Source organism: Gobio gobio, assembly GCF_949357685.1.
Source record: "Gobio gobio genome assembly, chromosome: 22".
Lineage (NCBI taxonomy): Eukaryota > Metazoa > Chordata > Actinopteri > Cypriniformes > Gobionidae > Gobio > Gobio gobio.
The window spans coordinates 16,594,012-16,619,458 of record NC_137118.1 but is presented as its reverse complement, the minus strand read 5'-3'; the positions used below and the strand labels follow the sequence as shown (position 1 = coordinate 16,619,458).

Below are 25,447 nucleotides of genomic sequence, written 5' to 3'. Positions count from 1 at the left end.
AGCCCTTACATCCCAAAAACACAAACACAGTTCTCATGAACAACTCGATAGCACGAGCACGACAGACCAACTAACGAACATATTACAAATACGACAAGATCAGAGGTTATGGTTATATATCAAAGGAAACAAACATATATTAGGAGTTTATTGTCTCACACTTGGGGAGCTGACGCTTGAAACAGACAGTGGTTTAACGTTATGGGATGTGGAAATGAATGGGTCTTTATCATCGCTGAAGTGAACGACAATACGATCGCACTTGCAGACAAGCAAACCTGACACACGAGCATATTCAAGCAAAAGCCAGCATATATTAGTTCTGTGAAACAAAACCAATGTTACTCGCCTATCGAGAAGAAATAAAGCAACCTTGGCGTCCGATTGCAGGCCTTAGCGCTCCTTGAGTTCTCTCCAGCGCTGGAAAGCTTATACTTCTTGCCTTCTTTTGTTCCATAAACATTTTCCACGTTTTTTATCTGCCATCTCTCTCTTTCTGTCATCGCTCGGCTAATGTCCGTCGGGTATTTTGAATAATGACGTGCAGCGCTCTCTTCTCACCATCATTCGTAGACACGCCCCTTGCTGCTGATTGGCTACAAGTTTGTTTTGGTCCACGGCGAGACACTTTTATAAAGCAGTTTTGAAATAGCCCTTTAAGGCTAAAAGTAGCTCCTTTTTTTAGGAGAAACTCTTAAAAATAATGGGCGTGTCAGTCCTAATTTTAGGACTCCTACATTTTTGTTCTAAGAGTATTTTACAAAGCATTTTAGCACTAAAACTAGCTCCTAAATCCATGAAACACTAGAAGTAGTAAACACTAGTGGACTCCTAAGCCACTAAGACCAAATCACTAAACAATCCTACTGGCTGTAGCCGCAATCCACCCAAAGACACTATACAACATTGAGGCAATAGTGATTATAAATGTATCTTTAATAAAAAAATTATAATGTCAGATTACCTGTGGCAGTTGTTTTTACGAGTTCACACTAACAAATGATCGAATAGAGTAAAAAATATAAGCGGGGCACTATCCAAGGGGATCGAGGGTTCCGAGCTTGATATTTAGCCCAAACCCAGAGTTCTGCCCCACATTGCAGACGGTGAGTGAGGAACGGGGTGGCGGAGGGATGCAGAAAACTGTGGAGGTAACTATTTGAGTCGGCTCTCGGCTGTGTATACTTCCTCTCGCGCTGATTAGATAGACCATTTGAACGTGCCCCTCACAAACTTTGTTTATAGAACATAATTTTCGCTTGAATTCTGCAATCTCTCGAGATGCAGAAATGTAAGAGGCTGACAATTAGCTGACCATACTTGTTTAATTAGTGCCTTAAATCTTTATTTGAATATGGCAACATTCTAATTTTAAAGATTTTATTTGAATATAGCAACATGAAACCTCATTCAACAAAATATTTCTATAATTAAATCATTGATAGAGACCCCTCCCCTATCAGCCAATCACTGTGGTCATAGTTAGGTAAGCGTGTTGACATCATCCATAGCAACGAGGTCAACCCCGCCCTTACTCTTAGCTTAAGACTTCTCTCTATTCCTTAGTTTAAGTTGCTCTCAGCAGCTTTGTGAATAGGTTTTAAGTGAAAACTCGTAACTAAGAACTTTTACTGCCATTTAGGAGAACTCTTAGTGGTAAGATAAAATGTTTTGTGAATACGGCCCCAGTAATGCAAGTATAAGGAGTACTGTACTGCCATCTATCCATCATGTCTAGTATTGCACTGATTCTGGCAGAGAAAAATGCATACTTACTGATATAACTCTGCCAGGAAGATGTCAAGATGTCTTAACTCTTCAAACATACCTATAAAAAGAGAATTTATTTGTATCCCTAACTGTCACCTTTGCAAATCCATTCTTTATCAAACAACGATGAATTGAATGAATGAAAAAATGAAAGGGTGTTATTTACTGTTTTTGTCTTTCCACACATGCAGCTCCTTCACAAGCTCAGGAACCACCAGGAAAGTCTTCCAGCCCTGACGTTTCTTTGACTTGAGAATATCCCCGAAGATGTGATCCCCCACATAGAGGATGTCTTTGCCCCTAACATCCAGCAAATCACAGACAATGTCAGAAGATCCTAAGAAAGGGGTTGAACAAGGATAACTGACATAAACAAAAGGAGTGCCTTCATGCAAGCCTAGCAAACGGATCATCCTCATGATGATGATGATGATGAATATTCCTCTGGTATTACCTCCAGAATACACTGTCCCGTGCTGGAGGTCTCCAGTGTATGTGCCAATACGCAGCTTGCCAGTGACCTACATCAGGGAATGATGAGAAGTTTAGTACAAGCCAAGCTCAAACAAGACGATTCCTGATATTTCATTAAACATAAAGGGACTTCATGTTAAATAAAACTATACAGTGTAACATTTTATTTATATCCTGCCATTCAATTTTTTTGTGATTTTTTTAGCGTTTTTGAAATCTCCACCATTTATTCAATTTAAAATACAGTAAAACAGTAATATTGTGAAATATTATTACAATTTAAAATAACCGTTTTCTATTTAATATATATTATAATATATATTTTCAATATATTTTTGAATATATTGTAAAATTTAATTTATTCCTGTGATAAAGCTGAATTTTCTGCATCACTACTCCAGTCGTCAGTGTCACATGATCCTTCAGAAAGGATCTTTCTACTCTTTCTAAAAATTCTTATCATTATCAATGTTTATACTTTTGTGGAAACGGATACATTTTTAAGGAGTTTATTGATGATTATAATATTATAATGTATTACATATGTTTATGACAAACATGCACAACAATATTGGAAAGTGTACTATACAATGAGAATCATCTTGTCTTAGACACAATTTTGTTAAAATATGCATATATAATGGTAAATCCCACCATACTGGGACAAATATTAGGTTACATTTTATGGTTACATTTTATTTTACGGTGTCATTGTAATAGTGTAATTATATATTTAAGTACCGAGTAATATTAATTGACTACATGTACTTACTATAGGGTTAGGGTAAGATTAGGGTTTGGTTGAGGATTAGTTGCTAGTAATTATGCATAATTTACTGTTATTACTATGGTAAGTACATGTAACAAGGACACTTTTACCACATATTATTATGTTCCTGATAACAAGTGTCATTTCTTTCTTTATCCAAAGTCTAATGTTTGTATTTGTTTAAATTTTTTTCTGGATGTGTGGTAAAATAGAAGCTAGACATGTTCTTGACAGTCTTAAGATTCAACCATTGTTATTAAATAATTGGGTTCGACAGCTAACTTTTACATCAAAAGCTATCAAAAACTATTAATAAAGCATTTTATTTATATATGAATAGTAGCAGTGCGCCAGGAACCCACCGTGTCGACTTGTCGTAATACTGTCCCTCCTGCAAAGAACATGGGCTTCTTAGTGTCCACTACCACCAGGTCAAAGTAGGAGCGCCAGGGTTTCTTGGGGCTCTAGAAAACATGAATCATTTCAGAATTGTAATATCTTTATGTGTGCAAACAAGAATAGTGACGCACAATATTTCAGAGTAAATGATACTAAGTAACATTTTTAGTCAGTCATGCTGCTCACCTTAGAGCCAGCTGGGGAATCCAGTAAGTACTTCATAATAGCCTAATTTGAGGGAAAAAAAGTAATACAGTGTTATTAAAATCCAATTATGAATATTAATGATAGCATGCAATGATATGCAGCCTGTCCGTGGCAGCGTAAATAATTTCTAGGGGGCTGGCGCTCTCCTTACCTCAGTGTAATTGAAGTCGCTGTTGGTGGCCAGGAACACTTTGGCGACCTCTTTGATGCGGATCAGTAACACGGGAAGACGAGGCTAAACGAAATCATATGTCTATGAGTCTAACTAATATAATCTATAATCATATAGCATTAATGATGATTAGCATACAAAATGTTCCTCTTAGGCAATTTGAGAAAAAATATAATTATTACTCACATCTTTAAGCACGTACTTGTCCAGGTTCTTCAGTGTTCGTTCCTTCAGAGTGCCCTGAAGGACAAAAATAACAATGTCTAAGAATTATGTTATGGAGCATTTGAATAATCACCATTAATCATCCGTTGCAAAGGACACATGTTTAACTCATTTTTGTAATGAATGATTATATTCTAATCTTTTTTTGTTTCTATATATTTAATTCATTCGAGGATGAATACGTAAAATCATTAAATTAAGGCCCGCTAACAGTAACTATAAAGATAAGGATGACGATAACTATATTAGCATCCACAAACAATAACATTTCTGTTTATTAGAAGCACATGCTGCAGCTTTGTCGTCTGATTGGCTGTCAATGTTTTTAGCGTTCATCAATTGAGAAAAATCGCTCTGAAAGTGATTCCAACGATAGCATTTCTCTGTGTGATTCACTTCACTTTCATCCTCTGCGTGATCGGGCCTTTATAATCTACACAAAAATGTTAGTGAAAATGGTCAAGTTTACCGTGTCGTGAAGGTGATCCATGCCGTCCCTCACGTCCTGAAACATGCTTCTGTGCGACATGAACAAGTCACCATGTTTGAACCCTTTCTGGCAACTAAATGGGAGAGGAATAGTAAAACAGATTTTAGAAATCTTTAAAGTTAAGTTACCCAATTATTCTATTTTAAAAGTTCATTAGTTTTGGAAAATGAAATTGAAAAGCGCAAGGCAGTAGGACCCAACAGTATTCCAGCAGAGGCATTAAAGACTGAAACAGAGATACAGTAAAGATGCTCCATCCCCTCTTCAAGAAGATCTGGGAAGAAGTACCCACAGAATGGAAAGAAGGTTACCTCATTAAGATACCAAAGAAAGGCATCTTGAGCTCCTGTTCTAACTATAGAGGGATTACACTACTATCCATCCCAGGGAAGGTTTTTATCAGGATTCTACTGTAAAGGATAAAGGACGTTGTCAACCCCCAGCTATGAGACCAACAGGCTGGCTTTCGCAAAGATAGGTCATGCATAGACCAGATTGCAACTCTGCACATCATCCTGGAACAGTCTCTCGAGTGGAATTCATCCCTGTCGTCAATTTTATTGACTTTGAGAAAGCGCTTGGTAACGTGGACAGGGCATCACTTTGGAGGCTGCTTAGACATTACGGGGTGCCGGAGAAAATCACCAACATCATCAGGAACTCGGAGGGACTGTCTTGCAGAGTGGTCCACAGCGGTCAACTCACTGACCCCTTCCTGGTACAAACAGGTGTGCGGCCGGGCTGTTTGTTGTCGCCGTTTTTGTTTCTGCTGGCCATCGACTGGGTCATGAAAACGTCCACAGCGGAAAAGCAAAACGGCATCCAGTGGACTCTATGGAACCGACTGGACAACCTCGACTTTGCGGCCGACCTGGCCCTTCTCTCCCACTCCCTGCAGCAGATGCAGGAAAAGACCAGCATCATGGCAGAAAACTCTACTCACCTTGGCCTCAACATCCACAAAGGAAAGGGCAACGTCCTAAAGGTCAACACTACCTACACATCACCCATCGTGCTGGAAGGGGAAACACTAGAGGAGGTGGACAGCTTCACATACCTTGGCAGCATCGCCAATAAAAAGGGTGGAACCGACGCCGATGTGAAAGCGAGGATTGGTAAGGCCAGGACAGCTTTACTCCAACTAAAGAATGTCTGGAGCGCAAGAGACTTGTCCATCAAAACAAAGATCAGCGTGTTTAACACAATTGTGAAGTCAGTTCTGCTCTATGAAACATGGAGGACAACCGTAACCACCACCAAAAAGATACAGACATTTATCAACACATGATAAATGCGCCGCATTCTCCAGATCAGATGGCCTGATACCATCAGCAACCAGGAACTCTGGCAGCGCACAAGCCAAAAACCAGCAGACGAAAAGATCATCCCACGTCGCTGGAGATGGTTAGGGCCCACTCTTCGCAAACCGGCTTCCAACATCACTAGGCAAGCCCTTACATGAAACCCCCAAGGGAGAAGAAAGAGACCTCGAAACAGCTGGCGCAGAACCCTGGACGTCGATATCAAGAGTACTGGCTGCACTTGGGGACAGCTGGAGAGACTGGCCCAGGACCGGGATGCCTGGAGAACCCTTGTCGGCGGCCTATGCCCCATTAGGGGTAATAGGCGTAAGTAAGTAAGTCAGTTAGTTTTGGAGGTCTCCTACAATAGATTTAGTCTAAAAACAATTTCACTTTGTCATAATAGACACTGCAGCATCACCTCTTTTCTCACAGTGTCTGAAACGGTTCGATTAAAGGAATCCCATGGTGTTAAGACTTGTATGGCTTAATTTAACATACATGTTGTCTCTTACTGAAATATGTTGTAGAAAACACATGAAAGATCCACGTTATTTAAAAAATCCATTATGTATTTGGACAATGGGCGGCACCATTTTGTTTGCGTTCTAGGTTGATGACGTAGAATGTGTGTGTTTGTGCATAAACTCTCTCTCTCACACACACACGCACGCACGCACGCACGCACGCACGCACGCACGCACACACACACACACACACTCACTGACAGGCTGCTCTGTCTCAATCGAGATGTGTTATGGGCTGCCCTCGTCAGTCTCCACGACAGGGGCTGAATCTGAAATTGCCCCCTAATTCACTATTCCCTAGTCCACTAATACAGTTCACTTGATGAGGGAATGAAAATGAGTTAATTTGGACAGCTGTTGTGTGTACATTGGCTGTACACTCGTTATGGCGGTGCAGTGTGAGATTGAATGAGTGCACTCAATAACCACTACACTGTAAAACCAAACAGTTGTATGTACTAAAAAAATGAGTTCACTGCACTCAAATATTACTGAATGTTGTGTGGACACAATGACTGAAACAGAACTCATACTGAATGAGTTCTAGAACATTTCTAGTTCCCAGCATGATAATTGGATAATAATTGTATTGTTAAGTGATTAAATAAGTGATAATTGCGTATTGGTGGTGACACCTGATGATGGTAATGAGCAGAATCACTGAAGGAAAGAGGAACACAAGAACTACAACTGACTTCAGCCACAGCTTTAGATTAAATTAACTGAAGGATAAAAGAAGACATTAAATCTCTGTAGATCTCTGCAGCGGATTAAACAACTCCACAAACAGCATTACCAGCCTCAGCCTTACTAACCAGACTAACTTTATTTCTGTCATTTCTGTTATATTGAAAATAATAGTTTTGTTTAAAATCACCATGATGGTGTTCAGTGTTTGCTTTTGTTGGGATCTTGACCCTTGACCAAATATGGTTTGCTCTGGCTGCTTTAACTGTGTTTAAGAAGCACATTTGTTATAGTAAGAAAGGCCAAGAGAAAATGTGATCAGCTGGTGTTGGTTGTTTTTTGCTGATGATATAGTCATGTAGTGATTGAATCACTGATCTCAATCAGAGTCTAATACTCTGTTTATAGAGGTTTTGTGTTATTATTTTTTCGTATTATTAATAATAGAACCTATGTGATACTACAGCACAAGATCCAGGATGGTTGTGATAATCGGACAATATGCAGGATTTAAATTAATACAATTAATGCACAAAGGGTTTTCATCTACAACAGTACTTGGACACACACAGACATCAAGAATCAGAGTATAAATCTCAACAATGGTGACCATAAAAAATTCAGATAAACAGATCAACTTTGAACATAAAACAAGCTACAAAAACATCACAACAAACACAGCAAAAGTAAAAGCAAATAGTAAGAATCAAAGAAAATTAGTCACAATTAAGATGCATAATTTATTCATGCCGCAATGCATGCTGGGACCCATGAGGGAGTTTTTGATTGGTGGTACCCAATATGCACTGCATCATGAAGCTTTTCATTGATTGTCACTATTGTTGAGATTCATCCACAGATTCTTGAAGTCTGTGTGTGTCTAAGTAATGCCATAGATTAAAACCTTTTGAGCACTACATGATTTTAAAATCTTGCTTATTATTCAATTACCACACCAGTGCTAGATCTCGTGCTGTTGAATTATGTAACCACCATTATGAATAATACAAAAATTAACAACACAATACCACTATAACCGGAGTATAAGACTCAGAGTGAACTTAAGCCACTATATGATGATTATATCAACATCAATGTATAGGAAACATCACCTAATCACATTTTCTCTTGGCATTCCTTACCCCAACAAATGTGCTTTCTAAACACACAGTTAAAGCAGCCAGAGAAAAAATTAATATTAAAGATTTAAGGGTCAAGAGCCCAACTAAAGCAAACACTCATCTCCATCATGGTGACTTACATTAAACTATTATTGTCTGGCTGGTTAGTAATGTGTGAGGCTAGTAATGCTGTTTGTGGAGTTGTTTCATCCTCCTCTGCTGAGATCTTCAGAGATTTAATGTCTTATTTTATCTTCTGTTATTTCATCTAAAGCTGTGTCTTAAGTCAGTTGTAGTTCTTGTGTTTCTTTTTCCTTCTGTGATTATGCTCATTATCATCAGGTGTTAATCACTAATGCTCAATCATCACTTAATTAATCACTTAATTTCTTGATTGCAATGAGTGTCTTATTTTAGTGAACTCAATTGAAATAAGTTTAAAGTACTCATAACTATTGTTTTCTAAAATTAAAATAATTAAGGTAATCGGTGTCCTCAAATTTAATGAGTTAGCTTAACTTAATAGATTTGACTTTGTGTGTGCTATTGTGAGCTAGCAGTAACTGCAAGCACTCTGAGTTAATTTAAAGTTTGTAATTTCAGCTATTTTACTCAATATAGGGAAGGTTCAGCTATATCAAGTATTTGAATGCAGTGTAAAGTTTATTTGTATATTAAGAAATATCCTTTTTTTAGTGGACTTGATTAAAATAAGTGCAGAGTACTCATAACTATTGTTTTTTATAAACTTAAATGGTTTTAGGTAATCGGTGTCCTCAAATTAAATGAGTTAGCTGAACTTGTTGGGTTTTACAGTGTATGGTGTCGGACACCACTGTCTGTCCCTTCAAATAATGCCCTATTTGAGGGTATAGCGCGATTTAGGATTCAGCCAGGTAGTGCTGGCCTGCGGAATCAGAACCAGGCGACAAACTAGGCAAGTCAACCTCAAGTATAACATTACAGCTGTTTGAGCGTGTGTGTGTGTGCGCGCACAGTGCGTGGATGTGTGTGTTAGCGCGTGCGCCGATCTGTTCTGTGTGTGTGTGTGAGTTTGTGTGCACATGTGTTTGAGTGTGTTTTAAATACAATCACAAAGCAATTAATTATTTTTTATTTAACTCTGACACATTTTTCGAGTTGTGTTGTGGTAAAATTAGCTACGGGTAGCGCCAGTGGATTGCCGAGTGCAACCATTCTACGTCATCAACCTAGAACGCAAACAAAATGGCGCCGCCCATTGTCCAAATATATAATGGATTTTTTAAACAACGTGGATCTTTCATGGGTTTTCTACTATATATTTCAGTAAGAGACAACATTTATGTTATATTAAGCCATACAAGTCTTGACACTATGGGATCCCTTTAAAGATCTTTCTAAACCCCTCCTTTCCGGGAGCTTCCTCTGCTCTGATTGGTCAGATGGCCCATTCTGTTGTGATTGGTCTACCAGCGCATGTCAGAAATGAATCTGAATTTCATCTCTGGAGGCTTCCTCAGCACTTGTGACACAAATAACTATAACACTTCCTTTGGAAGTGGATGCAAAGTGGATTTGCATTCGGAGCGCTGCAAAACAGTGTCTTCTCAACATGTCGACAACACAAACCAAACTCTTCACTCAAAAAATAAAAGGTGCTCTTGGCTTGTAATCATAGGGGAACCACTTTTGGTGTTATAGCACCATATCTTAACAGGTTCTGTATAAAATAGCGGTGCTATATAGCACCTCAGTCATCCCAAAAGAACCGGTGAAGAACCGCTGAAGCTATACAGCACTTAAATTATTACGAGCCAAAGAACCACTTTAAGTGCTATATAGCACCTTTTTTTTAGAGTGTAGGCCTCAGCTACAACTACAGTGTTTGAGGGTCAAAGTAGACATTGTTCTAGCCAATGCAGCCAATGAAGACCATAGGCTTCTATTATGCAAATTTGTCACAAACCTACATTGGTTTGAGCAGGGAGTAAGGCTGGAATTACTGACGACTTTAAGGCAGTTCAGAATCGGTTCTTTCTTTTGGGAGACAATAACTCCATTTATCCTGAACTTTAATCTTTGAAACTTTGCAGACCTTTTACATTCACAAACAGCTATACTACACTCTACATGAAAGGTCATATATTTTTGGATATACTCAACACGGAATGGCAATTTTTTTTATTAAGATACATTTTTATTTTAAATAATTTTCAATATTAATTTTAATACTTTTTGAGTTGCTATGGCTTTGCTGTACAGTTGCTAAGGTATTCAAAGTGGTCGCTAGAGTGTTCAGGGTTTTAATGTCTGCCACGTGAACAGTCTGAATATGATAATGGTTTGAAATCACTAGCCTTAAGCATACACTGTAAAAAAAAATCAGGTCTCCAATTGAAAATTTTCTAGTGACTGATCACATCTAAATTTTTCAGTAGGCCAAATTGAATTTCTGTGAATTGATGCAATTTAATTTAATCAAAGAAATTCAATTTGGCCAACTAAAAAAAATTTCAATTGGAGACCTGATTTTTTTTACAGTGTAAGCAAGAGTAATAGTGATGCTTGCCTCAGCAAATACAGTCAATTATAAACATCATTATCATGACTAAGTTGTAAAAGAGCCATAACTGTTGCAGTTAAGAATAATTCACTCACTTTTTGTATCTGGTATTTTTGGTGAAGAAGTCAACCAGGCACGCATAAAGATATGTCTCTGAGAACATGAGAGAGACAAATCATGTTAATAGAATCAATTATCCTTTCATTCGACCATTTAAATGTAACAGTCATTGTACCTGATAGGTTGAAGAGCGTGTTGAGGATGTAAAAACGGTCAGTGTCGTCTCTCTGGATGAACTTGTTTGGATAATACTCATCAACCTGTTCACTGCAAACAGACACACATCTTAATGAGAATACTAGCAAACAAAATAAGCTGCCTGGCAAACCATATATTACAAAAGCATTGGAAATACATTCACATATCGGAAAGCTTCTGACGAAACGATAACAATTTGTCCCTGAGCTGCCCGTAATTTGTCAGGGCAGCCAGTGTTGAGAGAACGCTAGCAACTACTGTTCTCAAACAACTGATCCCTGCTAAATAAAACCATGCCCAAAATACCCATGTCTGCTGAAACACCCTTTATTATGCTGTCTTATACATGAGGATATACTCACATGCTCTGTTTTTCTTCAAGTTTGCGAATAATAAAAACAAGGATGATTTTCTGTCCTGATGCTGCCACTGCTCTCTTGTCTTTGCAGAGATGAACATGTAAATTTGGTGGCATGTTTTAAAAGGAGAGACAGGCTTTCATACTAGAACTCAAATCCTGAAATATGTAGGTACAAAATAGGATGTAAATTGGCCAGTTACGCCTATCCTAAACTCTTTCATCTATCTAAAGAAACCTGTACCAGGAAACCAACAACTTCCTTAACAAAATCTACACACCACTCTTATATGCCAGGTGTTGGATATAAATATACTACTATTATGAACTCATTACACCATCTGTCTCTCATCTAGAGTGGTTGGGTCTCAAACGAGACATTTTCCACAAAAATAGAACCAAATTGTGGTTGACTTTTTTTTGTTGTTGATAACTTCTTCACCCATGTTACTCATTCACATCAGGAGGTGAAACTAAAAGGTTATGATATATGGCATATAGGGTAAACGTACCTATTAAGCTCACCAAAATCTACATTGAGACATTTTAGTGCAGAGGGTATTGATTTGAGTACATTTACATTTACATTTAGTCATTTAGCAGACGCTTTTATCCAAAGCGACTTACAAATGAGAGCAATAGAAGCAACTACAACAGTCAGAGGCTACAGTATGCAAGTGCTGTAACAAGTCTCAGTTAATCTAACACAGAACACACAGGATTTTTTTTTTTTTATAAATAAATTAGACAGACAGAAAAATTAATAGAATGTTAAGTGCTATTCTTGATTGGTCAGGTGCTGCTGGAAGAGATGCGTCTTTAGATGTTTTTTGAAAATGGCTACAGACTCGGCTGCTCGAATTGAGATAGGCAGGTCATTCCACCAGGACTTGATGGAGAGTACAAGAAGTTATGTTAAAATAAAATATTAATCTCTCACACAATAATATTAAATTTTATTTTAAATGAAAAAAGCATTACAATTAAGATAAACATCATTAAATGCAACAAGTCTGGCTGTGCTTAATGGGTACATGTTTGTACCCTTTAAGCACACCCCTGTTGCCATCAAGCTCACATGTTTTTTTGGGAAAAATCTTTTTTATTTTAAACAACATTTTTTAATTTTATAAAGATTAACTTGAAGTGACAACCATGGGTTAATATTTAAAGTCTGTTTATGAAGTATTTACATAGACGTTTAATGTGGATGAGCTTAAAGGGAGCACAATGAGCTTTATTGGAACAGCAAACATAAATATTATTTAATTTAATTTAAAAGGACAATTTTGCTAAATAAATAACCTAGGTCATGTATTAAGTTCATACATATTTTAATATGAACAGCTATTATTGAATTATCTATGAAACTATACTTTTTCTTATTGATGTCACACTGAAGCTGTGATTTTCATAGTAGTGAAGTAGTTTAAAGTAGTCAGCAGTGTAAAACCACAGAACATCAATAAACTGTAGATTTATAATATAATGGATTTAAAAGTACAAGCCAGTAATGCCTGTGAAGTAATATACACTCACCTAAAGGATTATTCGGAACACCAAACTAATACTGTATTTGACCCCCTTTCACCTTCAGAACTGCCTTAATTCTACGTGTCATTGATTCAACAAGGTGCTGAAAGCATTCTTTAGAAATGTTGGCCCATAATGATAGGATAGCATCTTGCACTTGATGGAGATTTGTGGGATGCACATCCAGGGCACGAAGCTCCCGTTCCACCACATCCCAAAGATGCTCTATTGGGTTGAGATCTGGTGACTGTGGGGGCCATTTTAGTACAGTGAACTCATTGTCATGTTCAAGAAACCAATTTGAAATGATTCGAGCTTTGTGACATGGTGCATTATCCTGCTGGAAGTAGCCATCAGAGGATGCATGGGTACATGGTGGTCATAAAGGGATGGACATGGTCAGAATCAATGCTCAGGTAGGCCGTGGCATTTAAACGATGCCCAATTGGCACTAAGGGGTCTAAAGTGTGCAAAGAAAACATCCCCCACACCATTACACCACTACCACCAGCCTGCACAGTGGTAACAAGGCATGATGGATCCATTTTCTCATTCTGTTTACGCCAAATTCTGACTCTACCATCTGAATGTCTCAACAGAAATCCAGACTCATCAGACAAGGCCACATTTTTCCAGTCGTCAACTGTCCAATTTTGGTGAGCTTGTGCAAATTGTAGCCTCTTTTTCCTATTTGTAGTGGAGATGAGTGGTACCCGGTGGGGTCTTCTGCTGTTGTAGCCCATCCGCCTCAAGGTTGTGCGTGTTGTGGCTTCACAAATGCTTTGCTGCATACCTCGGTTGTAACGAGTGGTAATTTTAGTCAAAGTTGGTCTTCTATCAGCTTGAATCAGTCGGCCCATTCTCCTCTGACCTCTAGCATCAACAAGGCATTTTCGCCCACAGGACTGCCGCATACTGGATGTTTTTCCCTTTTCACACCATTCTTTGTAAACCCAAAATGGTTGTGTGTGAAAATCCCAGTAACTGAGCAGATTGTGAAATACTCAGACCGGCCCGTCTGGCACCAACAACCATGCCACGCTCAAAATTGCTTAAATCACCTTTCTTTCCCATTCTGACATTCAGTTTGGAGTTCAGGAGATTGTTTTGACCAGGACCACACCCCTAAATGCATTGAAGCAACTGCCATGTGATTGGTTGATTAGATAATTGCATTAATGAGAAATTGAACAGGTGTTCCTAAAAATCCTTTAGGTGAGTGTATTAGTGTAGCACACAATCTTATACAGCTAGTAAGCTAACAATGTTCCGTAGCACCTGCGCTATGTTGCTAAAACTATCTTTTTCGAATCGAACTGTAATTATTTCCCACATCCGGGTTCCAGGTTATAATATGCAAAAATCTAAACATTCAGCTCTTCATTTTGCAGTAAGAAGTTATACTTATCGAAAATAAAGGCTTAAAAATCTAAAAAATGCACTTGTAAGGGGCTACTCTTCTGGTGAAAGTTTTCAGACAGCTTTCAAAATGGCCACCAGACAGTGTGTGAACACATGAATACTCATATCTCAGTGTGCAATAGACTGATTAGCTTGAAATTACAGGAGGTATATATAGTAAAAAATCAATTGGTTAAGACATCAAGTAGGATGATAAATAACTTTTTTTTTTTTTAATATGAGCTCAAAGATCGTAGTGTGCTTAATGGGTACTTGAGCTTAATAGGTACGTTTACCCTAATATTAATATTTTATTATATATACACTACATTATTGCAAAATAAATTAACTGTTGGAATATATTTTAAAATGTAATTTATTCCTGTGATGTCAAAGCTGAATTTTCAGCATCACTACTCCAGTCTTCAGTGTCACATGATCCTTCAGAAATCCTTCTAATATGATGATTCGATGCTCATTCTCATTCTTTTGAAACATTCTGATTATTATTATCAATGTTGAAAACGACATTAGAAAGTTCAAAAGAACAGCATTTATTTGGAATCAAAATCTTTGTAACATTATAAATGTCTTTCCAGTCACTTTTGATCAATTTAATGCATACTTGCTGATTAAAAGCACTAATCTGACCCCAAACATTTGAATGGCCAGATATAAACTACATTAATTATATAATGATTATATATATTTAACGATTTAGCCTAAATTAAGCTGTCACTAATTTGATAATTTGGAATCAAATATTGGTTTGTATTTATTATATATGTATAGTTAAATTGTTTGATAATTTTTTCTTTGGTAATTTTTTCAAAACTTTGGTAACAGAGTTTAATGTAAAAAAAATAAAAAATAATGAGACTGTTGTATGATTTTAATTTTTGGATACTAAGGTGGAACAGGCCCAAACCGTGTTCCAAAAATGTTGATCCAGGAACATGTTGTACTTGGTGAAATCAGGTTATGCATGTTTCCTTCTTTGTTTGCAGATGAGTCAACATCCAAAATAACTTCTTTGTCAATTGTTGGTTAACACATCTGTTAGATTGTATTGCTATGATTCAAGAAAAAAAGATTTGTTCATGAATCAGAATGATTAAGATGTTAAGTTAAGGGGGGGGTCCTTATACACTTCTTAAGGATTCAAATAAGTTTCGGAAAGTTTTTTTCAAGTATGGCTCTGTATGATGGCATAAAGGGTGGAATTCCTTGTATGGGCACTTCTCTCCGATGAGTGTGTTCACACATCGACCAGAGCAAGAGCAAGAGCACGTCCATCTACGAGCTTCGTTCGGGTTACAGAAGCCGTCGGCAGCGCTGACATTTTGTTTTTAGACCAAAAAATCAACAATGTCACTAAAGAAGTGTTTACAGTTTTTGGTTGCGAGGGGAAGAAAACCTTCCAGCTTCTCAAATAACCCAGCGTTAAGAAAACAGTGGATGCAGTTTGTTTTTCCGGAGCAGCAAAGGAGTTCTGCAAGTGTGTTTGTTTGTTCCCGGTCATGAGTGGAATCCGCAGGTGGTGAGTGAAACTGCATCACATGTCTGTGTTTTGTTGGCAATCGGCGCGTAAGTGCAAATAATGTAAACAACACGGACGTATAGTGAATCAACAGTTATCCAGGGATAATGCCATGATGTATTTTGTGTGTGTGTGTGTCTTTTATGAATATGATAAAACTCAAGACTCTTCAGAGATATGAAGGATGCAATACTACTCTATAGGTACTCAAGATTAACATGAGACTGGCAGAAACTGTGTGTTATGTACCCTTTAAGGCTAACTATATACATTTGTAATTTGTTTTTTGTGAACCTCCTTCACTGCTAATGTGTATTTTATTTTCGATGTTAAGCACAAAATTGTCTTGCTCTGCTGTGCTAGTCTCTCTACACAGATCCTTGTATTTCTTTATCTGTTTTTAACAGCTCTCAACCCTGTAGTTCCTTTACATTCAGTTTATTGGCTTTCAACCTGCCTCCCTTGACTGTTTTGTCCCACGCAGCATTCTACTTTGTTGGAATCTTCTGTTGTCAGAGAAAGGTTGAGGGGGCATTTGCGAGCAAACTCTCACTCAATACACCATTGACTCGCGCCACAATGAATCATCTCACTCACCCTCTCAGGTACTCAAAGCCGTGAGTGCACACCAGGATGTTTCCATTGGAGTCGATTTTCAACAGGTTACCGTACGTAGTATCGTACACCAGGCCTCTGGAGAGGAAAGGAGAAAGAGAGAGAACATTTGAATGAACAAGAGTCTGGGAGCATTCAGACAAGTGAATAATTTATAGCAAAATATGGCCCTCTTAGGATTTAAAGCAAGAGTTCATTCATATTTATATTTTCCCCCAGCAGTATCATTGCTGTCTGCGTTTGGTGTTCAGCATGTTTTAAAAATGACCTCAAGCAACCTTCTGCATTTATGAGACCCTTGAGACTGGTGTAACGCAGGACATTTCTATTAGTATGGTTGAATGGTTTATAATAGTTATAATAGTGACTACAAACATTTATAGTAAAAATTAAGTGGACTTCAAACTGTACTTATACACTACGGTTAAAAGTTTGGGGTCAGTTTTTTTAAGTAAAGACATCTATAATGTTACAAAAGACTTATATTTCAAATAAATGCTGTTCTTTTGAACTTTCTGTTCTAGAAAAATGGATCACACTTTCTACAAAAATATTGTGCAGCACAACTGTTTCCAACATTGAAAATAATATGTTTCCTGAGCATCAAATCAGCATGGTATTGTGTATATACACTAACCTGGTCCTACCAGACTCTCGCACATTTCATTTGTACAGAGAGTCTGGCCACTCTCCATTGACAAGCGTTTACTTCCATGAAGGCGGGTACTCTGTTGACTATTGGATCTGCCCAGAGCCACTCTGGATCTGCCATAACCAATCGCTAACGTTTGGTCGTGACGTATGTCATCTCAAACTAGCGCACAACATCAACGCCATCGTTCTCAGCCACTCCCTCTGTTTGCTGATTGGACCGATTAAAATTTGACAGGAGAAAACCAGAGAATATACCACAATCCCAGACGGAGTACTGAAGGAAAATGAAAATTGAGCGGAAGTACGTAGGAGGGCGGAACCAGGCTATATATACACTATATTGCAAAAAGTTTTGGGACGCCTGCCTTTACATGCACATGAACTTTAATGACATCCCATTCCTAATCCATAGTGTTTAATATGGAGTTGGCCCATCCTTTGCTACTATAACAGCTTCAACTCTTCTGGGAAGGCTTTCCACAAGGTTTAGGAGTGTGTTTATGGGAATTTTTCACCATTCTCCTGAAGCGCATTTGTGAGGTCAGGCACACTGATGTTGGACGAGAAGGCCTGGCTTGCAGTCTCCACTTTAATTCATCCCAAAGGTGTTCTATCGGGTCGAGGTCAGGGCTCTGGGCAGTCAAGTTCCTCCACACCAAACTCGCTCATCCATGTCTTAATGGACCTTGATGTGCACTGTTGTACAGTCATGTTGGAACAGGAAGGGGCCATCCCCAAACTGTTCCCACAAAAATTGGGAGCATGAAATTGTCCAAAATGTCTTGGTATGCTGAAGCATTAAGAGTTCCTTTCACACGTCTCTTGTCTTAATTTGCACAATTCCCCACTGCACATTATTTCATATTAAACATCTAAATGTTAAAACTTTCTCCACTTCTGAAACAAATTTAGTTCACAAATTCCTCTTATCAATACCTCCCCTCAAACTACCTGCATATATTCATAATGCCTATTTTTGAATAGGCATAATGAAGTTATGAATGGCCTTTTGCATCGACAAATGAACATAAATTAAATACTATAATTGTAAACTGCAAATCTGATTTTCTTACGCAGTATTTTTTGTCTTGTATTCCTTTACAAACATCTAAACATTCTTAAATCAAGACACATTAACACATTAAGATATTAAGTCTTGTTTTATGAATTCTTATGAATTCTTCTCCAAAATTAAGTCAAGGGGTAAGAAAATTAAACTTAAACACGTACACTATAAGAAAATGTAAGGTTGTACAAAAAAAAATCATAGTACCAATTTCCCCTAGCTTTTTTGTTGTTGTTGTTGACTCAAATTTTGTAAATAACAGTTACATGAACTGAAAATAAGTTGTCTGTGACATAAAAAATGTTTAGTTGAGTCAACATTATTTGTTTTCTGGAGCTATGCAACTATTCTGTAACAAATCTTTTGTAGTTGAGCCAACTCAAAGAAATGTTGTCCATTGGAAACAGAAGTTCTTAAGAATTAACAGGTTTAGATGTTGATTTTTAAAAAATTGAAAATCATTTGGACATCACCCTTTTTTGATGAGTGTTTCCTTTGGTTGCGCAGTTAGCCTCTTTGTGTGAGTTTGTGGCCTTTGTAACAGTATTTAGCAAAACACATAATTTGTAGCTAAGAAAGAAACCAAGATGATCCAATTTTCAGCCTCATAAACTCTAATAAATCAATAATCTTATTTCTGACCAATATTTTACAATATTATATATTTCACCAGCAAAACTTTGTTGCAGCAGATTAGACATTCTGAATTTAAAATACATTACAGGGGAAAAAGTACTTAGAAAAAGTAGAAAGCCACACATCTCAACAATGGTGACATGCTTCATGCCGCAATGCATGCTGGGAGCCAACATAGTATTAAAATAATGGTTCCCAGCATGAATTGTGGCATGAAACATGCCACCATTGTTGAGATTCATATGCTGATTCTTGATGTCTGTGTGTGTGTCTAAAGAAGTTCCCACAATGTATTTAAAAATCAAAATTTTGAATGACTGATCTGCTGCATAAAACTTTTGTTGGTAAATATAATATAGATAAATAATCACTCTAGATGAGGAATGAAGTAGTAAACTACTCCCCTTTATAATGCTGTTATCTAGATCACCTGATCATTGGTTACGGCTTTCTTTGCGACAAATTATGTGTTTTGTTAAACACTGTTACAAAAACCACAAATTCACATAAAACGCCAAGAGTCAAACTGCCCAACTGAAGGAAACGCAACATTTTCAATAATTTTTTTTACATCTGAACCTGTTAATTCTTAATAAGAACTTCTGTTTCCAATAGACATAACATGTTGAATTGGCTCAACTACAAAAGATTTGTTACAGAATAGTTGCACCTCTCCAGAAAACAAATAATGTCAAGTTGACTCAACTAAAAAAATGTTTTGTGTCACAAACAACTTATTTTCAGTTTGTACAAAATGGAGTCAACAAGAAAAAGCTAGGGGAAATTAGTACTAAGATTTTTTTTGTTGTACGAGATTTTTACAGTGTGGCTTTTTGCTGAACCAACACAACAAAATCAGTCATTTCAACTTTTTTAAAGTTGTGTTTTTTACAGCGTAGATGGGTAGAATTTTAGTCACTTATTTTTGATATATTTCTCAGAAACCAACACTTGTTATCTGACTTCGTTTTGCTTCTCAAGTAATTGTTAATTTAAGGATGCTTATTTTTACTGAAAGAATAAGGCAAAAATACTGAAGAAAATCCTTTTTTCCAGTGAAGATTCCCCTGACCTATATAATTTGAAATTCACTGTGCTCTTCTATACTGCTGTTACTGTTTAAGTTGGATACATTTTTATTTTCCCCCTTGTGACGTACAATTCCAATTGAAATCAATAATAATAGCGTTCTGTAACTCTAGTGGCCTTAACCACAATACGGATATTAAGTAATGATGTGCATGTAAACACAGTCAATGTTCTGCTTGCATCACCACACACAGAAACCCTCAAAAGCCTTTCCCATGAGCTCACTCGCCCAATATAGCCTAATCCAGACCCAGTAATGGTGCAACACTTACCGTGTGGGGAAGGTAGAGTCGTATGAATAGCCCAGCAGCTCGTGTGGGTATCCGATTGACACCAGCCTGTCTCTGAGCAGCTCAAAGCCCAGACTCTCATACTCTGGAGACTTATACACTGTTGAAAACAAGAGAGCTGATGTGAAAGATGCACTTTACACATAGTCTGACATCTTGTCCCAAAGGCACTATAAATGCACTCACCTGCCAGAGTGTAATCCATGTCAAAGCCATAGCACTTGATGTTTTCAAGTGTCAAACTGCGGTTCACAAACACCCTGAAGGGAAAGACAGGAGGTTATTTATTTGATTCGAAGGTCATACCTTTCTTACAGTTATCGATTAGCCACATACTTTTATCCACAGAACACTTACACTGCATTAAAAGGGTCCTATTATGCCTTTTTAAGAGTCTACTAGAACAGGTTTTCATGCTTGATTGTTCAAAAAACATAATTATTCACGTATTTGATATTGTTGCAGCACCTCTCTGCTCAGTCTGTCAGTAACGCTCTGTTTAGTTCCTGTCTCTACGAAGCCCCTCCTTCTGAAAAGCTCACTGTGCTCTGATTGGTCGGCTGGAACAGCGTGTTGTGATTGGTCAAACGCTTCGAGCGTGTTTTCAGAAATGTCACGCCCCTTATCATAACCCTGAGTTTCAACACACTATCGCAACTCAACCAGGCCTCGTCTCTTTTTTCTTTTCTTTTCTTTTTTTTGCATATAACGGGCTGGAATGATTTATATTGTGACATGTTCGTTTACCGGAAGAAAACTCAAGCAAGCATTTCAGGGAGTTTAAACATTTAAACAGTATGCAGCCCTTTGGAATCACTTTGTGTAATGCACAAACAGCAATATTACACACACTAAAGAAAGATGAAAATGTAAAAAACAACAACAATAGGACTCCTTTAAGTTATAATCAAAGCCACAACCTCAGTGTAGTTTACAGTGACGATTGTAACATAAATGCTGAATTATTGAAGTGAATTGAATCAACATTACTGTCTTATGTAGAGCTGCTTATGACTGAATTGCATAACTGATGAACATTGCACAGTTATTGTACTGAACTGAATCAACACTGAACTGACTTGAGCTCAATAATGGCACCATTGTCTTTTTTTTTAGAGCTGAATATGAATTTCTCTCATATTTGAGGAAGTTTGCATCATTGATCATTTATTACTGTGAACTGTTTTTAAACAATCTGTATTGTATAAAGCGCAAAATAATGATAGCTTGACTACGCCATGCTCTATCAGCTGAGCAACAAGAACACATTATACCGCCAAAAAAGTGCTCATTTACATAGTGTTTGTATTCAAACATGCAGTGCTTATCACACTGTCCTATATCAAGTCAGCACAGTTTAGGCCTGTTCTTATCAGGACCCTGGCATATGACATCAGTCCAGCTGGTGTGAGGTAACTGCGGTTCAAAAGACGTAAAGACGTAGCGTGAAGGAACAGCCAACTGGCACTCTTTCTTCTTGGCAATTTTTCAATGTAAACCAGTCACGTTTTTATATTTACGATGGAAAGTATTGACTAAGCAATCTAAAAAGTAAGACAATGCAACTTGATTAAATCTATTGATATTTTAAATGTTTCAAGCTCAACAGTCAACTAATATTGAATATGAAAAATAATTGAATTCCCCCCAAAAAAGTTCAGCTAGCAGAGATTTTCAAATTGAACCATACTGCTGAAATGTTAAGGGTCTGTGATTTCCCAGCATTTTCAAGCACAATCATCTTACAAAGCTAATATGTGTATATATGTATATATATATATATATATATATATATATGTATATATATATATATATATATATATATATATATATATATATATATATATATATATATATATATATATATATATATATATATATATATATATATATATATATATATATATATGTATATATGTGTATATATATATATATATATATATATATATATATATATATATATATATATATATATATATATATATATATATATATGTATATATATATATATATATATATATATATATATATATATATATATATATGTATATATATATATATATATATATATATATATATGTATATATATATATATATATATATATGTATATATATATATATATATATATATATATATATATATATATATATATATATATATATATATATATATACATATATATATATACATATTAGCTTTGTAAGATGATTGTGCTTTCAGAAACAAATATAGTATTGTTTACTTTAAATATGGTGTCCTTTAAAAGTAGCATAATATATATTGCAACAGATTTCTTTCTCAACAAATTTTCAACTGGTGATTTTTGTTTTATGAAACAGTTTCATATACTCGCCTATATATATATATATATATATACACACATATATACAGTGCTGTCAATTTATTAAACTAATGAATCACACATTTTTCTGTAATTAATAACGAGTAATCACACCTACCATTAAAGTTTTTAATGTATTTTTATATTGTAATACTTTCACACTGAATGTAGATCATCCCAAAACATGTAGAAACAACATAAAGATGGTATATTTTAAATATTTGTTTAATGGCTAAATACTATAAATGAAGGGCACTATCATCACTGATACCAATACTGATACTGAAGTCTCTATTACATGGATTTTTCAACGTTACGGTAAATTCAAAGCTATAATTCAAAAAAACTTTTCAACATATTTAACATTTCAATGCTAACAGGCCTAACAGGTAAATATACAGGAATTAAATAATTACACACTGCACAGTATAGCTTATATATATATATATATATATATATATATATATATATATATATATATATACACACACATAGCCCTTCAAAAGTTTTTGATCAGTAAGATTTTTTATGTTTTTAGGAGAAGTGTCTTATGATCACCAAGGCTGCATTTATTTTATTAAAAATACAAAAAACAGTAATATTGTAAAATAATATTAGAATGTAAAATAACTGTTTTCTATTTGAATATATTTGAAAATGTAATTTATTTCTGTGATGCAAAGCTGAATTTTCAGCATCATTACTCCAGTCTTCAGTGTCACATGATACTTCAGAAATCATTATAATATGATTTGCTGCTCAAGAAACATTTATGATTATTATAAATGTTGAAAACAGTTGTGTAAAATGTTTTTTTTAGGATGCTTTGATTAATAGAAAGTTCAAAATAACAGTATTTATCTGAAATAGAAAGCTTTTGCAACATTGTACTACCGTTCAAAAGTTTTGGGTCAGTTAGGGTCAATTTTTTTTTTAAATTTGGGGGAAAGAACTTAAAGAAATGAATACATTTATTGAGCAAGGATGCATTAAATTAATCAAAAAATATAGTAAAGACATGTATAATGTTACAAAAGATTATTTAAAATCAATGCTGCTCTTTTGAACTATGCCTTGATGAGCATAAAAACATAAAAAATCTTACAGATCAAAAATGTTTGAATGGCAGTGTATATATCATAACCATCATATCCTACTAATGCAATTATCTAAACTTTGCTGAAAAAGAAATCTGTAGTTTCCTTGATGAATGTATTGGTTGAATGAGGTATTTTGTATTTAAACGAACAAATCCAAATTGACATCATCAAAAAGTTTTAGTAAGTAACACTATACACAGGACAATTTCTAGCACAATAAACTGTGAAAAAATCTAATAAAAATAATCATGTTTGCTTTAATTTTGAGTTCACTGAAACTAAAAATTTGAGTTACAAAGAAAGAGATTGGTTCATCAATCAACAGAAACTCAATATATTGTGTTATGAACAATATTAGTGAATCTAAATTGATTTGACAAAAGAAAAAAAGTTTGTGTAATTATGTCTCATTGACTCACACTGCAGGTTCAATTGAAGATGTAAAACAGGTTGTGATAATGTTTGAAATGTTTCTTGGCCTAGTTTAAAAGACAACTTTGATGACACGCATGAAAATTGTTCACCCAAAAATGATAATTCTGTCATCACTCTTTTGTGCTCAGCAGAAGAAGAAATAAAGTCAGGTTTGGAATGACATCAGGAGTAAAGAATTTTAATTTTTGGGTGGACTATCCCTTGAAGTATGTCCAAAGTCTTGATTAAAACACACATCTAAAAATAGAGTGACTTGTCATCTGTGACTAACCAGAGAAAAGAAACAATCAGTATTTTATCTTTGAATAGATAAGAGTAAACAGGACCAACTAACTGAATGAATGAATGAATACATCAATTAATGAATAAATGATTTCATGTATAAATAAATACAGCTTTATTTTAGTGCCCTTGTAATACATTACCAGTACTTACTATAGTAATAACAGTAAATTATGCATAATTACAAGCAACTAAACCTAAACCAAACCCATAAGTATGAATATACACATTGTAACATAGGCACCTTAAAATGAAATGTAACCAAAAAAACAAAAACAATTGAGAAATTGTTTTATATTTTCTTCAGATGTAGCCTACCTATGTGATATGACTGTGTTATTATTTTTGGAAAAGGTTACATTTTGTTTAGATATTATCTGGAGCATTGGCCCAGGTTTATGTGTGAGTAACGTTATATGATGCTTTAAGTAAACCTATGTCCATGAGAGGCAAGAAACTCAAAGCCAGTCAGTGCCACCTTATTGTAAAATCAAATGACATAAAATGCACTTTTCTTCCAAAAATATCCCATGAGGCCATGACTGAGTCTGATATAAGACAACTATTGAAAAAAGACAACTGCAAAGAATTAGGCTACTGCAACGGGCATTGAAGTGGTATAACGACATAATTTAAATACAAACAGACAAACAAGATGAAAATATGAATAAATAACAGCCTACTAAGATACCCGTGTTTCTTCAGATCGTTTAAGCACCTGGTTATGACTGTGTAAAAGTACCTGTTCTTACCTGTGATGTATTTCTTTTTTGGCGCTGCGCATCTCCATCGCGAGAGTCTGTTCGCTCGCGCTCCCCGAATCACTCTACTATCAGCAGTCTGGACTGTCACGATATCCTTTTTGCGCTTTAAATTGTACCATGATGTTGACATCACCAGTGTGAATTTACCTTGGGTTTGGCTTGTAAACAGGAACCTCATGTACGTAATTTGGGCGTATGTGGTGTGCACGCGAACATTATGAAGTTTGAAATCGGTCACTGTCGACAGGCTAGCGCGCAGCTCGAGCACGTAGATTGTGTTATCAGACAGGCACACGCGCTCGCCTCAGATCGCAAAGGTCCAGTTCAGCGCCCAAACACTTGACAATCGATACTGCGCCACCGAGCTGACTACATTCATGAGCATTTACAATTAACC

General features: G+C 36.1%; 1 protein-coding gene across 2 annotated transcripts in view; it reads right to left on the bottom strand.

Moving 5' to 3' along the window:
* The window catches only part of nt5c2l1 (5'-nucleotidase, cytosolic II, like 1), a 28,021-nt gene extending 2,832 nt beyond the window's left edge, over positions 1-25,189 (bottom strand). For both annotated transcript variants that reach the window (XM_079803930.1, XM_079803931.1), the window contains exons 1-14: positions 25,039-25,189; positions 20,314-20,387; positions 20,110-20,227; positions 16,375-16,470; positions 10,923-11,014; positions 10,783-10,840; positions 4,486-4,579; positions 3,978-4,031; positions 3,771-3,854; positions 3,599-3,640; positions 3,376-3,477; positions 2,225-2,291; positions 1,937-2,107; positions 1,777-1,828 (exon numbers count right to left, since the gene is read on the bottom strand). In XM_079803930.1, the coding sequence (XP_079660056.1) occupies positions 1,777-1,828; positions 1,937-2,107; positions 2,225-2,291; positions 3,376-3,477; positions 3,599-3,640; positions 3,771-3,854; positions 3,978-4,031; positions 4,486-4,579; positions 10,783-10,840; positions 10,923-11,014; positions 16,375-16,470; positions 20,110-20,227; positions 20,314-20,387; positions 25,039-25,076 (1,142 nt within the window). In that variant the 5' untranslated portion in view covers positions 25,077-25,189. The remainder of the gene's footprint in view (positions 1-1,776; positions 1,829-1,936; positions 2,108-2,224; positions 2,292-3,375; positions 3,478-3,598; positions 3,641-3,770; positions 3,855-3,977; positions 4,032-4,485; positions 4,580-10,782; positions 10,841-10,922; positions 11,015-16,374; positions 16,471-20,109; positions 20,228-20,313; positions 20,388-25,038) is intronic.
* Positions 25,190-25,447: the final 258 nt, after the last annotated feature.